The following is a 16,342-nucleotide window of genomic DNA, read 5'->3' on the forward strand; positions in this document are numbered from 1 at the left end:
TTGTTAGCAGTAAATCTTCCCACCTGAATTCCTATCCCTTAATAATTTGTCTGCCGTGAACCTGGCAGCCTTATCTTCTCACCTCTCTGAGCTCTTTTAGTTTAGCCTTTCACTTGTTGCTAATTACAATAAACGTTGGGACTGTAAGTACACAGTCTTTTATGTGAGGCTATTGTGGTCAGATGTGTTTAGGATTTCAGAAATTTTCAGACTTGAGGAAGGCAATATGATGCTTTTCCCATGTATTATAAAGCCCTTGATGGGCCCTGTGGCTTATTAGACTTAATATTCCCATAGCAAATGTATGAATATTGTGAACAGTCATGTTAAACAGGTTTTAAAAATATAAATCTATAAATGGTCTAATAACTCATATCACATTTCGCCACCAAGTGATTTTTGGTACCAAACTGTTGAGAAAATTTAGCTTTGCATCTTCTTGGATTTCAGAATTGCACCTGAGGAAAAATGGATCTGTTTGAGGTCTTGCCTTATCTACTGGCTCTTAGATTTTAACACCTTGTTCTATGGTGTGCTGCTATTGTTCCACCTTAGTATGCTTGGCGGTGGCAGCAGCAGCAGCAGCACAATCACAGCTGACTGTGTTTGCAATGTCCCACACACCAGGCCAGGTTATATTAATTTAATCCTTGTAAGAACCTTATAAGGTAGGTCTATTATTATTTGTGTTTTATAATAATGCAATGAAGAAAGTTGACCAAGAGCACACTGCTATTACCTGACTCCTTGGGCCCACTTCTCTACCTTAACACTGCCTCCTGGAAACCTGGTGCATACAGCAATGTTTTCTAGTGAACTTCATGAATATTCTGATTTTGAAATGACTCAAATTGCAGTTAAAACTTTAACTCAAATGCTCTTGATTTTGAGGAAATTAAGAATGTGACTTTAAAAAAAGACATATCAGACATTCAGAGTCCCAAAACAAAGACAACTTCATTTAATATGGGTCATATTTAAAAGAATCTGACATTTCTTTAACTACAGGTTTCTGATCCAGTTTATAGTCAATGTAGACAGAAACCCTGTGTTAATATACTGCAATCAGTGATAGCTGCCTTGAATTCTTTTGTCTTTGAGTAAGCTCTGAAGTCAGAGTTGATGACTGGACTTATTTCTTTAGGAGTAAACATTAAGCACCATAACTTACATATTAAGAATTCTTATCACCTATGTCCTATAAATTTCTCACATTTGAAAAAAACCAGTGGCAAAAACAAACATACAAATGTGCTTTGTATTCAAAGACATTTCTAAAGACAGTGAAAAGGCGGACAGAAACAGGATGTTTAAAAGAAAGACTATTCTTTCAGACTTTATGCTGTTAGGCTGACAAGGAGGGATAACTATAAACAGTACTGGCTCTGATGGAACTCATGTCAAGTCCCCCTTTGCCAAGTGGGTGTGTATAATGGGTTGAAGCAATCAGTCCAAATTTCCTTACCTTAGTATGATGTGCACAGATTCCAACCGGGATGTGATGTAGGCTTTTGTGACCTCAGGAGTATATGTTTCCAGCATGTGGGGCTCTGTGGCTTTGACGTATGGCACAGAGGCTGCCAGCCGCTGCCACAGGCTCAGGAGATAGTGCACACTATTTGGGGCAAATTCCCAGTGCTAAGGACAACCAAAGGAGTAGAAGGCATATTTTTCATTTCTGTATACATAGTTCCAGACCACTTGTCACAAATGAAAGACTTTTTTTTTTTAAATTACTGGGATTGAATCCAGGAGCACTCTACCACTGAGCTACATCCCCAACCATTTTGATTTTTTTATTTTGAGACAAGGTCTAAGTTGCCCAGGCTGGCCTTGTTTTATGATCCTCCCAAGCTGCTGGGATTACAGGTGTAAGCCACCATGTCCAGCCAGGATAAAGACGTTTTAAAAAAGAGGATAAGATTTTATGGGCTTTGTTCTATGTGTGGCAACTAGTTTAAAGTTATTAGTATTTTTAGAGGGTAAGCATCTAATGAGAAGACAGTTCTATACTGGCTATGTAAACCTAACCCACAAAGAAAGCCCTCTGTGTTTCTCAGTTATTTAGTATGCATGAGAATCACCTAGAGAACTTGTCAGACATAGGGATGTCAAGGCTCCACCTTGGACCTAGGGAATTGAAAACTATGGGGGGCGGGGTGTGTGAGACTCAAGCACCAGTATTCTTCATCAAGCTCCCAAGTGATTCTGATGCAATACTGTTCGAGACCCACAAATCTATTTTAAAAGACTAAAAAAGAGAGGCTACTAACTTTTTATTCTTTGGTCTAGCCCCCTGTTCTATTTTGTCTTTTTCAGAGAGGTTGAGAGGTTAAAATGGAGTTTCCTCTGTTTTCAATCTGAATATTACATTTGTAATTCCCACATGTTTCTTTAATCATATCCCTTACACTTTTTTTTTTTTAAAAAATTATTATTTTTTTTAAAAAACTTTTGTTCGGTTTAGGAATCTTTATTTATTTATTTATTTATTTATTCATTCATTTACTTACTTATATGTGGTGCTGAGAATTGAACCCAGTGCCTCACACACGCCAGGCAAGCAAGCACTCTACCATTGAGCCACAACCCAAGCCCCTCCCTGCACTTTTGTAAACTTAAAAGACGAAGCTACAACAGGAACTACTTTGCAGGGTAACTTATAACCTTTGCCAAGGTAAGAGGTATCCTTAAAAGATCAAAATCAATAAACAAGAGAAGAGATTCCAATGTTTAAGAAGAAACACAAAAGCAATCCAAGACAAACCTGTAGGCTGGTCACTGTGAAGTTGGCTATCAATCGGATGACCTCAGGGTAGTTTTCCACTTTTACCAGTTCCCCCAGTTGATAGTTACTCTTCAATCGAGCCAGTAGTCTGCAAAACTCATGGTAATTGTTTGGGTCTGATAAACTCTGGCAACAGCACGGGGGAAGATAAAATGGAAAATGTGATTAATCACACTTTATGTGTTCATAATAACCACCAATAAGATGGGATTATTAGTTTTGATAAGCAGAGTTTGCAAAGAAAATCCAAGAGGGACCATAACCCTTGCCTATGGTTCTAAAGCTGATTAATGGCAGAAGGACACCACATCTGATGTGACTGGCCTGTGTATTTCCCACCAAAGAAAACCTAATAAAATTTCTCATTTCTACATCTGTCAAACTGATCACTAAGCACAATACTGTAATTTACTACAATGGCAAAATTATACAAATGTTTCATTTATATCATTATTATTTACAATTATCTAAGTATCTTTATATATAAAAAAACTGCGAACAAAAACTAAATCCAAACTTTAGAGGCTAAATTTCTTGGGGGAACAGACTAACTCCATCCTTATAATTTTGTATCAAAGTGATCTCTTCCCAAGACTCCTACATTTCTGAAGCTGGAGGATACTGACTCCTCTTTGGGGCAAATACTCTAAGAATCTAATTAAAACGTAGACTCACAGAACTCTTAAAGATCAAGATGAAATGGTTCTCTGAGATTTCTAAGTGTGGTGTCTAGATGAACTTCTTTCTGACTCCTATAGTTAGTCATACATTAATTGTATACATATATAAATTCTCAAAAATCTTACCTGTGGATTTTCCAGTATTCGTTTAACACCATCGACAAGATGGGAGAGAAACTTGGCCCTCTCAGCATTGTTGAACAGGGATCTCCTGACAGAGGCGATCTGTACTAAGCAGGATAATACCTGAGCAGGATACAACACATACAGTGATTAGGATGGTATGGCTATTTTTACCAAACCTTGTTCCTGCCTATAATATTCCTTAGGGTATCTGGAACAACTTTACAAAAGAAAGAGTATCAGATCTAAGTTGATCACAGCAACCACTCCTGGTTACATTAACAGCTTGGAAAGCTCCCTTAGACACTATACTTAGACAATCCCATAGGCTTCTTTAATGATTCTTGCTTAGAAAATATCAAGCAAATTATATTTTAAATAAAACTTTAGACTTACTTTTATTTTTTTTTTGTTTTAAAATTTAAAGACTTGGCTAATCAGGCTTTGCTATGTAGTGATATATAATGAAATAAACAAGTCAGATCTATTCCCCCAAAAAACAACTTTTACTCTAAAAACATTTTCTGTGGTGTGCTATATATTTACATTGTTTGCTCCTCCCAAATCTATTTTGTATCCTTCTCCACCCTGCTCTGTCCCCTGGGACTATATGACCTCTCAACAATAGCAGCATTCCGTTGTCCTCTGGATTCTGGTTGGCTTAAGCCACTGGGAAGTACCGGCAGGAGGTCAGAAGGCAGAAAAAAAGAGGAGCCCTTCTCCCCACCCTCTAGCTGGGCTGGGTTGGCATGATTTTTCTATGAATGACCACAATTATTGCTTTCAGTCCTCCCCTTAGCTACAACTTCAGTTCTCTTCAGGGTTTCCTTCCTCTGTTCCTGGAGGCCCCCGCTCCTGTGGGTGATCATGCACCACAACCATTTGCTGAATTCCCTTCAATTCTGCCCATACCTTTGCAAACCATCTTTTCATTAATTAGCACTCATGGTTGTGCTCCCTTCTCCTGCAGTGACCTGAATGATGCACACAGCACTGAATTCACATTTCTTCTAAATCAAAGGTACATATTAATTTGGAAAAGTATTACAATGGCCAGGAAATTAGTCCACTGTGGACACCATGCAGAACATCCAGTACTTCACTGTATTTTCTTATGTATATTTTATGTACAACAGCATTTTAGACCAACAATCTAAACACTGGACCAATAGGGTTTTAGAATCTGAATGATTTTTGAGATTAATCATTGCTATTGGAAATACAGCATTCCTAATATCTTTCAAATGTTATTTAGGACAGTATGCAAATTAGTTTTTCCATTACAGTTTCCATTTATCACTATGTAACATTTGCCTGGGTGATTGTCAAAACTTCTCAGCATAATCTTAATGGTTTGGCCGGATAGTATCAGATGAATCCTCATGCTCTAGCCCGTGACATGGATGTGAAGTATAGTACAAAGTCAAACAGACACAAGATGAACAAAAAGAACTTGACCATTTGCAGCAACTGGCCAATAGACAGGAATAATTTATAAACAATGAAACCGTTATTGCCAGAACCTTTAGGCTGTAAGCTTAATCTCATAAGGTTAGATAACTAACCCTAGTATTTCTATCCTATAAAACAAAATGAATGAACACTCATTGCTATTTTTTAGAAACAGTTTGTGTTGGAAATAGTGGTTCTGACTCACCAGAGGTGAGAATGAAGGAGGGATGGAATGATACAGGTCGAAAAACAGCTGCAGAGTTGAAGAATCTAAGAATGCTGAAAAAAGACAAATGACATCACTTTTACTTTGTCCACAGAGTGCTATCATATTATTCTGTTCTAAGATACTACGAGAGCACATCCCGCTGCATACTTATCTTACAGAATGTCTATATCCTTAGCAAGTGGTAACTATTAGGACCTTTTTGTTTTCCACTTTTCCCCTTAAAATATCAATTGCAGCAACTATAAGAAACATTCATTCTTTGGTTCTCAGGGAATTTTAGACAATCCTAACACCTCTAACCACATCAAGAATTTAAAAATTTATCCTTAGGAACACAAAAACAAATGTAAGCTCAAGTTCTTTGTATGATATATACATATTTTTGGTACTGGCTAGGAGCATTCTATCTCTGATCTATGTTCTCAGACCTTTTTTATTTTAAGACAGGGTGTCACTAAGTTGCCCGATTGGCCTTGAACTTGCGATCCTTTTGCTGCAGCCTCCTGAGTAGCTGGGTTGATACTATTTTTAAAGGCAGTATTATTCTGAATAGATAACAAGCCTCTTAATGATTAATACAAGAAGATACATGCCCACTCTTATTTATTTATTAAGAGTTTTCCCATGCTGGGGGATCTATGAGATTCTTCCAACAACCTCTCCCTTGTATTATAAAAATAGACATCAAAATTATCAAAATTCTAAGCTTTAAGTAAACAAGCAATCACTGGGGTTCTTTGGATTATCCTATGAACATGCTGAGGAGCTGTGGGGCAGGCTGATACAGGTGGTGCGATTTCTCTGTTACCTGATCTCCAGCTGGTGGGGATCTGTACTGTACATAGGTCATCTGAGGACTCATCAGTAGATGTGCCGATGAAATCAAAGTTCAGGCAGTTATGGGTGAGTTTGAGCAGCTGCATGAGCAAGCCATGCTGACTTTCATCATTCAAGTTCAGATTCTTTCCTGAAGCCTGGAAAAATTGGCACACAATGAGCCCCAAACAACTGTTCCTCTCTTCCCAGCTTGCTCCCAGATTCAGCAGCAGGATGCTGAGCCAGAAAAGGGGGACTGTATTTCAGCAGAACAAACTGATGGTTTTCCACACAAAAAGATGCTGTACTTTATCATGTTAATCTTACTATAAAAATCCCTTCTGTTCCTTTTTTCTAATAACATTTATTATAAAAACATAAAGTTGATACTTAAATAAACTTTTTCCCCCTTTCGTTTTTTTAAATTTATATGACAGCAACAATTCTTATTCCACATATACAGCACAATTTTTTATGTCTCTGGTTGTATACAAAGTATATTCACACTAATTCCTGTCTTCATACATGAACTTTGGATAATAATGATCATCACTTTCCACCATACTTTCTAACCCCATGCCCCATCCCTTCCCCTCTAACTCTTCTGCCCTTTCTAGAGTTTGTCTATTCCTCCCATGCTCCCTCTCCCCATCCCACTACGAATCAGCCTCCTTATATCAAAGAAAACATTTGGCATTTGTTTTTTTTGGGATTGGCTAACTTCACTTAGCATTAACTTCTCTAACTCCACCCATTTACCTGCAAATGCCATGATTTTATTCTCTTTTATTGCTGAGTAATATTCCATTGTGTATATATGCACCACATGTTTTTAATCCATTCATCTACTAAAGGGCATCTAGATTGGTTCCACAGTTGAGCTATTGTGAATTGTGCTGCTATAAACATGGATGCGGCTATGTCCCTGTAGTATGATGTTTTTAAGTCCTTTGGGTACAGACTGAGGAGAGGGATAGCTGGGTCAAATGGTGGTTCCATTCCCAATTTCCAAGGAATCTCCTCCATATTGCTTTCCATATTGGCCGCACCAATTTGCAGTCCCACCAGCAGTGTATGAGTGTACTTTTCCCCCCACATCCTTGCCCTTAAATAAACTTTAAAAAACGTATTTTTCATATGTTGAGACAAAATGGCCACAGGGAATTTGAAGCAAGATGGGTTGTGAAATTTACCTGTGAGAGGCTAACAATTTCTAGACATGGCTAAGGTAAAACTCTGGATGGAGTTCTGAGGAAATTTCACAACTTGCTCACCTTCCTTCCTCCCTCTTTTCAGCACCATCCTTACCATGATCACCAGAAATTTTTTTAACCAGAATTAAAACAAAATCACCAATGATATTTATTTGTTCACCTGCAGTGTATCTGCAGACCATACAACTGATTATAGCTCCAGTGAGCATGTTTATTGACTCCAAGGTTACACCAGCTGTGTCTCAGTGACTGGCTGGCCATTTGTTTTTGATAGGATCAATGAGGAGGATTTAACCCTGAGTTTTCTCCAAAGCTTTCCCCCATTCAGGGTGTATAATAGCTTTGCCAGGCAACTTGCCAAACCTCAGGAATATTAGGGAATTCAGAGGTAACACTAAGTAACTGAGTAAAAGATAAGTATCATTAACAGTGTCAACAAAAGAATCCAAATTTGCCTTTAAAAATTAAACTGGGAAATATTGGAAAATGAGGAAAAAAACAAAACAAAACAAACAAACAAACACCCCCCCCCAAACCAAAAATGAACAAAAGATAGTAGCTAACCCCATTTAATTTCTCACAGGGACCAAGAACCCAAACATTGTTACAAATGTGTAGGTTAACATTTCTTTCTTCAACTCTATCAATAAATGAATTGAAAACCAACTCTCTACATTAAAACAGGTAATTTCCTTATGTGATACTGTATATCCCTTCAGGTTATTAAATCTAAATGGATGTTAAAAATTCAAAATCTACTTTTCCTTACAGATGTTGCTTGTTTATTTGCTGTTTCTAACTCAGCAGGGGACAGAAGCGTCAGCCTAGTTTTGTGTGGTAACAGTGCAGTCTGAACCTACTTTCAAAGTACCAAGATTCCAAACACCATAAAACTAACATGCTTTCACTCTGAACAGAGATTTTATGTGGTTATAAAAAAACAAACAGCAAAATCTCTAACTTTATGGTAAATTCTTGATACCTTTAAGATAGGAGAATGGGATAAGTGTTCACTTACTGCTGTTTACCTAAGGGAATAGTTTTGAAGTAGGAAAATCACAGTCTTTTTCTTTAACTTCATTGGTTAATCTGGCTGGCTTTTTGTATATCTCTAGATGTATAGTATATGAGAGAGGAATGATTAAAGCAATGCAAAACTCTAATGCCCTCAGTTTGAAGCTGTCCCCTAACAAATTCCCACATATTCTCATCCTTTCAAAAGAAAAGTAGGAAGCATGATCCAACCCATGACTGTACCTGTTTTAATAAATTGCAGGAAAGCGTGAAGATATCAAATAGTGATGAATCTCGGAAAGAGGAAGCTATTTTTCTGTGCTTGGTTAAAGGATGGGTGGTGTCTGCCTGTGTAGAAACAGAATAGACCAATGCCAGTTTTAGAATTAATAGGAAAAAAAAAAAAAAAGCAAAAATGAAAGAATTTTTCATGGAGACTTTAAAACAGAGGATTTCCAATAAAAGCAACATAAATACAAACCACATTTTTAAAGTTTAAATTATAGTTAAATCATCTAGTGAGAAAATATTCCAATTCTAGTTTCAGTGTCCTGCTAGGACAGCTAGCTAGGATCTCATTTCTCATAGCTTACAGAGGAAAAACAAAAGAAGGGATAAATATTTTTACTGCAAATTTTTATTTTCCTCTGCACTTGGAGAGGTAAAACTTAACAAACTGTTGGCAGACATTGTTAATAATTACTGTCATGTCATATTGTGGCTTAGTCTCAAAAACAGAATAGCAAGCCTTGAATTTTGATAAACAAACCACTCAGGGCTGAAGTTTCTGCTGAATTTCCAAAATAGTCTTTAACAGTCATGACTTAAAATAAATGACAATGAGTGGTGTATTGGTCTTTTACTTATTTCTGTTTATGACTTTTCAGCTAAGATATACATATTTTTGTAATTAAAGATTAAATCTTTTATTTTCCTCTGGCACTGAGGATTGAACTCAGGGGTGCTATACCACTAAGCTACATCCCCAGCCATTTAATTTTGAGACAGGGCCTTGCTAAATTCCCCAGGCTGGCCTCCAACCTGTGACCCTCCTGAGAGGCTGATACTATAGGCTTGTGCCAGCACACTGACTAGGACTAAATCTTTTACTTCTTTAACATGCCTTCTATTTTGAACACATAGTAGGCACTCAAAAAATAGAATGCAAGAATTTCAAGGTTATCCAGGGTATCTTTAGTTGATTCACTTATTAAAAATGTAAATCTGTTTGCTGATCAAATCAGCAAAATGCTGACAGACAACAAAGTTTTCCTTGACTTTATTTCTAAGTGCAAACAGGAATTGTGACAGAAATATACTTTCTGAATTGAATCTGACAGCCAAAAAATTATGGAAAATGAATATTATTTAAGGTTAAAAATATTCCAATTCTAGTTTCAGTGTTACTGTGTTAGCATGTAGTCTTAGATAACAAAGGAGCTGCTACAATATATATCATGAACATATATAATCTGCTGTACTGATCATAATACAGAGTACACTTAAACTATGGCAGACATGTTTTTATCACTTTCTCTCCCTTTCTCTCTTTTTGGTACCGGGAACTGAACTAAGGTACCAAACCACTGAGCTTAAAACCACAGAGCCACAACTACATCCCTTATTTATATTTTATTCAGAGACAGGGTTTCATTGGGTCTTAGGGCCTCGCAAAATTACTGAGGCTGACCTTGAACTCATGATCCTCTTGTCTCAGTCACCTGATCAATGGGATTACAGGGGTGCTCCACCGCACCCTGCTTCATCACTTTCTTAAGAAAGAGAAGTAAAGCCTTGCAAGATTTTATATCAACTATTTATGTATTTTATGGGGACAAACTACAAAGAGGAGAACATTAAGGCCACAATCTCTGGTTAATGAATGCTCTCCTACTAAAAAGGAAATAGTGGTTAAACAGTTAAGAGCACAAGCTCTGGAACAAGACTATCTGGGTTCTAATTCAGATGCTCTTGCTTACTATTTAACTGTAGGCAAATTATTTAACCTTAATGTGCCCCAGTTTTCTTATCCAGAAAATGGGATAACTACAATACCTATCATGCAGGACTGCTATGAGATTAAAATTAGTTAATATAAAATGCTAAGAAAAGGAACTGGTACATCATAACCAGTATAAGCTATTATTTTGATAATTACTGATAATTACTGTGACAGAAAACACATGGATTTCAGATTTAAACAGGCTTTAAAAGCTAGTGCATTAAAAGAATATTGACTCACAGTTAAAATTTCTTGGGGTTAATAAAAATATCTGCATAATTATGAGCAATAGCAACAATAGTGCTAATGTAATTAATACACTGACAACTTAAAGGTGAGATATTATAATATTAATATTGGCCTGTTCAATAATTATAAAATTTTAGCTGAATATGAAAATAAATAACTGGAAAAAAAAAAGCCAGAGCAAAAACACAAACAAAAACACAAGCCACTGGTGTTTCCTCTGTAGTACTATGTGACATCAATGACTATTTAAAAAATTAAATCCCACGCAGGCTGGGGTTGCAGCTCAGTGGTAGAGTGCTTGCCTGTACGTGAGAGGCCCTAGATTTGACCCCCAGAATTGCAAGAAAAAAATTAACTGGTATTAGCAGAATGGTTCATACATTCTAAAGAATCTAGGAAAAAATCTTTAGGAGTAGCACAGGGAAATAAGTAATGTATAAATGGCTATAATGCATTAATGTAAATAGGAAAAAGGGGCACACAAATGATGCTGGTTCTATTTTTAAGGTTCCTGGTTTTAACTTAGGACCATTATTCTCATCTTTAGAATGAACATTAATACCAATGAGAAAAGCTGAGATGGTAGGGTGGAATATTCTGGAGACAGAAGGGGACCAGGACAAAAAGAATGAGGTTAGGTTGCTCTTACAGAGGAAAGCCCAATGGAACAAGATTGTTTCAAAAGGGCATTAATCACTTACCGCAAAAGCACACAACGGCCAAAAAGATCATCCCACACATAGCAGAAAACACCAAGACTAAGAAAAAATATGTCACTTACTTCAATGAGGAAGGCTGTAGCACTTACTTGGTTAATTTCATTGGTTAGCTGAGATAAAATTGTGACGCCAATAATGCAGTATTCGACACTGTCCTGGTTAAAAAAATATGTTAAGGCAGAAAGAGTTGGCATGTGTGCTTGATTTTAGCATTTGGGATACACTCATGCTACTGGATGACAGATTCTTTGGTCACTAATAAAACTGGCTAGACAAGGCAGCAAGAAATTAGTTTCAACCTAAATAAAAGCTAACTTTTATTGGACGAGACTGTTAAATCTGACCTCAGCAAGATTTAAAACTTTGGTTTTAAAAAGTTCCTATAAGCACTGTAGCATACACTTTACTATAAGATAAAATGCAAAACACATTTGAAAGGTAAATGACAAAAGACAAAGACCCTGAGGAAAAAAACGTAAAATAGGGAGTTCACAGAAAAGTACACACAAATATTAAATTAACAAATAAAAATGTGTCATGTCTCATTCGAAACAAACAATGAGATACGAATTGCTTTGCCTATTTAAAAGAGAAAAAAAAATGTTTAGCTTCCCAGGCTGAGGTATTTTTTTGGCAGATGGGTACTGGGATTGAACTCAGATGCACTAGACCACTGAGCCACATCCCAGCCCTATTTTGTATTTTATTTAGAGACAGGGTCTTACTGAGTTGCTTCATGCCTTGCTTTTGCTGAAGCTTGCTTTGAACTTGCGATCCTCCTGCCTTAGCCTCCTGAGCCATTGGGATTATAGGAGTACACCACTATGCCCCGCTCAGGCTGAGGTATATGAAGTAGATACTCTTAGAAAATGTTGATGAAGTATAAATGAGATATAACATTTTGAGGGTTATTTGAAAATATTAACTATCCCTTCAGCTGAATTAATTCCAAGGCAAAAAATTTGCCTTTCAAATACACTTACTCAAGTACAAAATATATACACTGGAATAGACTTAACATATTTAACAGCCAAAAAATGGAAACAAACAAAATGCCCAGCTATAGGTGACTAATTAAATAAACTATGGTATTTCACTGGGAATTTTATGTAGGCATTTTTGAAAAGATGAGGCAAGGTTTGTTTGTGCTGACAATGCAAAGACAATAAGGACAAAAAAGACACAGAAGAGAATATGCCAAAACCCCCATTTTGTGTAATTTTTTAAATAGATTAACGTAAGTTAGAGGTTTCTGTTGCTTTTCCCATTCCTATTATATCAAATACATATGCTATACCTGTAAAAACCTTGTGACATCTGTGATTGCATTTCTGAAGACATAGTCATCCTTCTGACAGTCAAACCAGCCCAGTTTTGTGATCCTGGCATATAACTGAATAAGTGCTTGCGTCACAAAAGTAGCCAACTTTGGCCGTGTGGCAAGGTAGTTGAGCACATAATTCCCTGTGGGAAGAAACATCCACTTAATAGACAGCTCTGCCAGAGAAGGGGGTTTGTCTTCAAGCAAACATAGGTCAAGAAATAATAATGTCAGACTGTTCACCCTTTACTCTCTTTAATTGTTTATGCTGAGAAATAATATGCTGGGACCTCATATTTAATATTATTGGTGGGCTTTCAAATTCATATGAAGCATAGCAACCTTGAATCTACTCCTACATAGCTAGATAACATGGTCTTACACAGAATTCAAAATCCCTAGAAAAGTGTTTTGAGTTATAAGTGACAATAAAAACTAAATGAAAGAAATCTGACAACAAATCTGACTTGGGATTTATCTGGAAGTAATTGTATTAGATCTTCTTTACTTTCATAGGCCCAAAATTCTGGGAAAAACCTGGATTCTAGATATTCTGTATGCTTAGCAATTTTAGCACATTATCAAACAAGCCCATATCTATTATAAAACTGAAAAAGAAAAACAACTTTTTTACGTTTATCTATTACTAGTACACCATTAAACAAATTAATTTCTTTAAGCCAGATCAGAAAATTCCATACTTACGAATATCTATTCGTTGTTCCAATGGTAGAGGGTTGTTTGTGCGTGACACAAGCTTGGTAAGGCATGTAGCTGCCAGTAACTGGGAGTAAGATGACTGTAAAAGAGGGGGAAGAAGGACTTAAAATTGTATTGGTAATTCAGTCACAAGGTTAGTTAGAGATTTTATACTGATGTTTCACCTCAAAATATTCCTGTAGTATGGTAGTGGAAAAGAAAAAAGAAAAATATTAGAGGAAACTACCACATTATGCTGCACAGTTAATCTCCAAATTATTTCTTTCCACCAGCAAACCTATTGATCATTTATAACTCTGGGGAATATATATGATAGTTTGTTTGCAGTACTGGGGATTGAACTAGGGCTTGCATAAATGCTCTACCACTGAGCTACATCAACAGCCCTATCTATCTATCTATCTATCTATCTATCTATCTATCTATCTATCTATCTATCTATCATTCATTCATTCATTAATCATTAGTCAATCAATCATATTGGGAATCCAACCCAGGAGCACTGTAACATTGTTCTACACTTTCAACCCTTTTCATTTTTTGTTTTGAGACAGGGTCTCAAGGGTCTCACTAGGTTGCCCTGAATAGTTTTTAACTTGTCATCCTCCTGCCTGAGCCACCTGAGTCTAAGAATAATTTTCCATGAAAATAAAAGTCCTAAAGACAGTAGGCTATTCACAGCTGTGAGAATTATGTAATATATCATGGTATAAAAAATCTTTAATAAAAGCAATTTTGACATGCAATATTTATTCAAGTCACTTAGAGCACGATTTAGACTGATAGGTCAAACCACTAATAATGCAAGAGTCTACCATAACCACAGCACATATTGTACCAATTCTGCTTTCCAGTCTGTGAACTGTCAACAAAGCCCCAGAGTTAGCAGTCAGAGACTGTACTGGAGCTTTAGCAGAAGTCAACTGGAAGTGCTAGCTGTGCATCTCCCACAGGCAAATGCAAAGGATATATGACTTAAATATTAGATTCAGAAAGCTTAGAACAGAATAGACCACTAACTATTCACTCTCTATAATCCTTAGCTACTAAAGGATAATTTGAACTAAAATTTGTACTACCTATTGCATAATAGGGAGTACAATAGTAATAAAATATGACAATAGTAATAAAAACTGAAAAAATAAAGTTACCTAGAATTCTGCCCTCTCAACAGATTAACTGCTTTCATTATTTTACATATCCTTCCAGATGGAAAGTAATTTTTATAAACCAATTTTTAGGGATAAACTTTTTTAAAAAGTGATACCCTCCTATCGGGATATAATACTGGATTATCATTTCTAATTTTAAAAACTTTTACTACAATGATAATAATTTTAGCTACTTTTTGCACTTCTTGGTTTCTTCCCTTTCTTTTGTAAAACAAGATAATGTAGCTAGGCATGCCTAAACTTCTTTGGACATTAGGACAATCAGGAGAATTGTACTTGACTATGTCACCATTTGTACTGAGAAGACTAGTGCTGCATGCTTGTCATCCAAGCTACTTGGGAAGTTGAGGCAGGAGGGTCATAAGTTCAAGGCCAGCCTGGGTAATTCAGATTCCTATCTCAAAGGGCTGGGGATGTAGCTCAGTGGTAGAGCACTTGCCTAGCCTGTGTGAAGTGCTGGGTGCAATCCCCCAACATGTGTATGCCATGTGCATACATGCACACAGAGAAAGCAAGCAAGCTAGCGTTACTTGCTAATAACTACTTGTGATTCTGACTCTCCATGCCCTTTCATGGTACCCTGATGGGATCTTACTAAGACCGCCTTCTTGCAAAAACTAGTAATTTTATCAAATTATGTCTCATTAGAAGTATTATTTTGATTACTACCATGCCATTTTTAAGCTAGAAGAGGTTCTAATGTTGAAAGCTAAACTTCCTGTAATTTTCATTATCAAGGTCTTTATTTCCTGGACTTGTAAAAGGTAATAAGCAGAAGCTATGATATGAAGGAGGAAAAACACAAAAGACTGAGGGTCTTATACAGTGATAAGGACTTTAGATAGGAGAGGTCATTTATATATAGCCCTGTCTTCTGTAAGATGAACAAGGGATAGGACTCTAATATACATTTCAAGAAATTTTCTTGTTGAGGTCATATAGAAATCTGGCAAATATGATGCTTTTCAAAAATAAAATGGAGAGGGGGCTGGGGTTGTGGCTCAGCGGTAGAATGCTCGCCTCACATGTTTGAGACCCTGGGTTCGATCCTCAGCACCACATAGAAATAAATGAGTGAAGTAAAGGAATTGTGTCCAACTAAAAATAAATAAATATAAAAAAAAAAATGGAGAGAGCTGGGACACGTAGAAGATCAAGGAACAGAGGCTATCCTGATGAATTCCTAAGCTTAGAACCAGAATATTTTCCCTAAGCCTCTGTTATCCTCTAGGATTTGTCAAATCTTACGTACACTTCCTCTCTCGAGGAGCAGCTGGCACTTGCTCAGGCAGTCAGGGCTGTTGGTGAATTCAACCAAGGCTTTCTCTGCCTGCAGTCGAGTGGTTGTATCTGTTGTTTCATACAGTTGCTTGCACAGATTCTCTAGTTGGGCCAGGCTCTGGAAAAAAAAGAAAGAAGTCAGTCTGGTCTCCTATCTACTCAAGACACTGTGCTTGAAATTACTGGATAAAGATAAATTTTAACAACCAATGAGAAGAGAATTGCTTTTCATCTCTGAGAAGCTGGGTAACCTTTATCTGATAACCATTTGTAGCTCTCTTTATTTGAGGCTTTAGAAGAAAAAATGACAGAATGCTTAAGGTATCTATATACTTTTTTTCAGTCATTCCCTTGAAGATCAATAACAAATGATACATTTTTCCTTGCAAATACTCATCTTCCTAAGTTTTCCAAAAGGCTTTCAAATAAAATTCAAAATACATTGATTCTATCATCAATTTTACAAGTATGAATACAAGAGGCATTGCTGCCAAAATTAAGCACATAAACATACAATTTGAGTGCTACACAGATCTTTACATAGTTTTAAATATTTTCCTCT

General features: G+C 36.5%; 1 protein-coding gene across 1 annotated transcript in view; it reads right to left on the reverse strand.

Annotated features, from left to right (window-relative positions):
- Positions 1-16,342, reverse strand: part of Xpo7 (exportin 7) — a 39,075-nt gene that overhangs the window by 22,511 nt on the left and 222 nt on the right. The window contains exons 2-11 of the mRNA XM_040293315.2: positions 15,752-15,898; positions 13,313-13,406; positions 12,584-12,750; positions 11,349-11,441; positions 8,560-8,664; positions 6,081-6,246; positions 5,249-5,322; positions 3,595-3,714; positions 2,768-2,914; positions 1,466-1,638 (exon numbers count right to left, since the gene is read on the reverse strand). Of these exons, the coding sequence (XP_040149249.1) occupies positions 1,466-1,638; positions 2,768-2,914; positions 3,595-3,714; positions 5,249-5,322; positions 6,081-6,246; positions 8,560-8,664; positions 11,349-11,441; positions 12,584-12,750; positions 13,313-13,406; positions 15,752-15,898 (1,286 nt within the window). The remainder of the gene's footprint in view (positions 1-1,465; positions 1,639-2,767; positions 2,915-3,594; positions 3,715-5,248; positions 5,323-6,080; positions 6,247-8,559; positions 8,665-11,348; positions 11,442-12,583; positions 12,751-13,312; positions 13,407-15,751; positions 15,899-16,342) is intronic.

This window comes from Ictidomys tridecemlineatus, chromosome 14 (genome assembly GCF_052094955.1).
Source record: "Ictidomys tridecemlineatus isolate mIctTri1 chromosome 14, mIctTri1.hap1, whole genome shotgun sequence".
NCBI classification, from domain to species: domain Eukaryota; kingdom Metazoa; phylum Chordata; class Mammalia; order Rodentia; family Sciuridae; genus Ictidomys; species Ictidomys tridecemlineatus.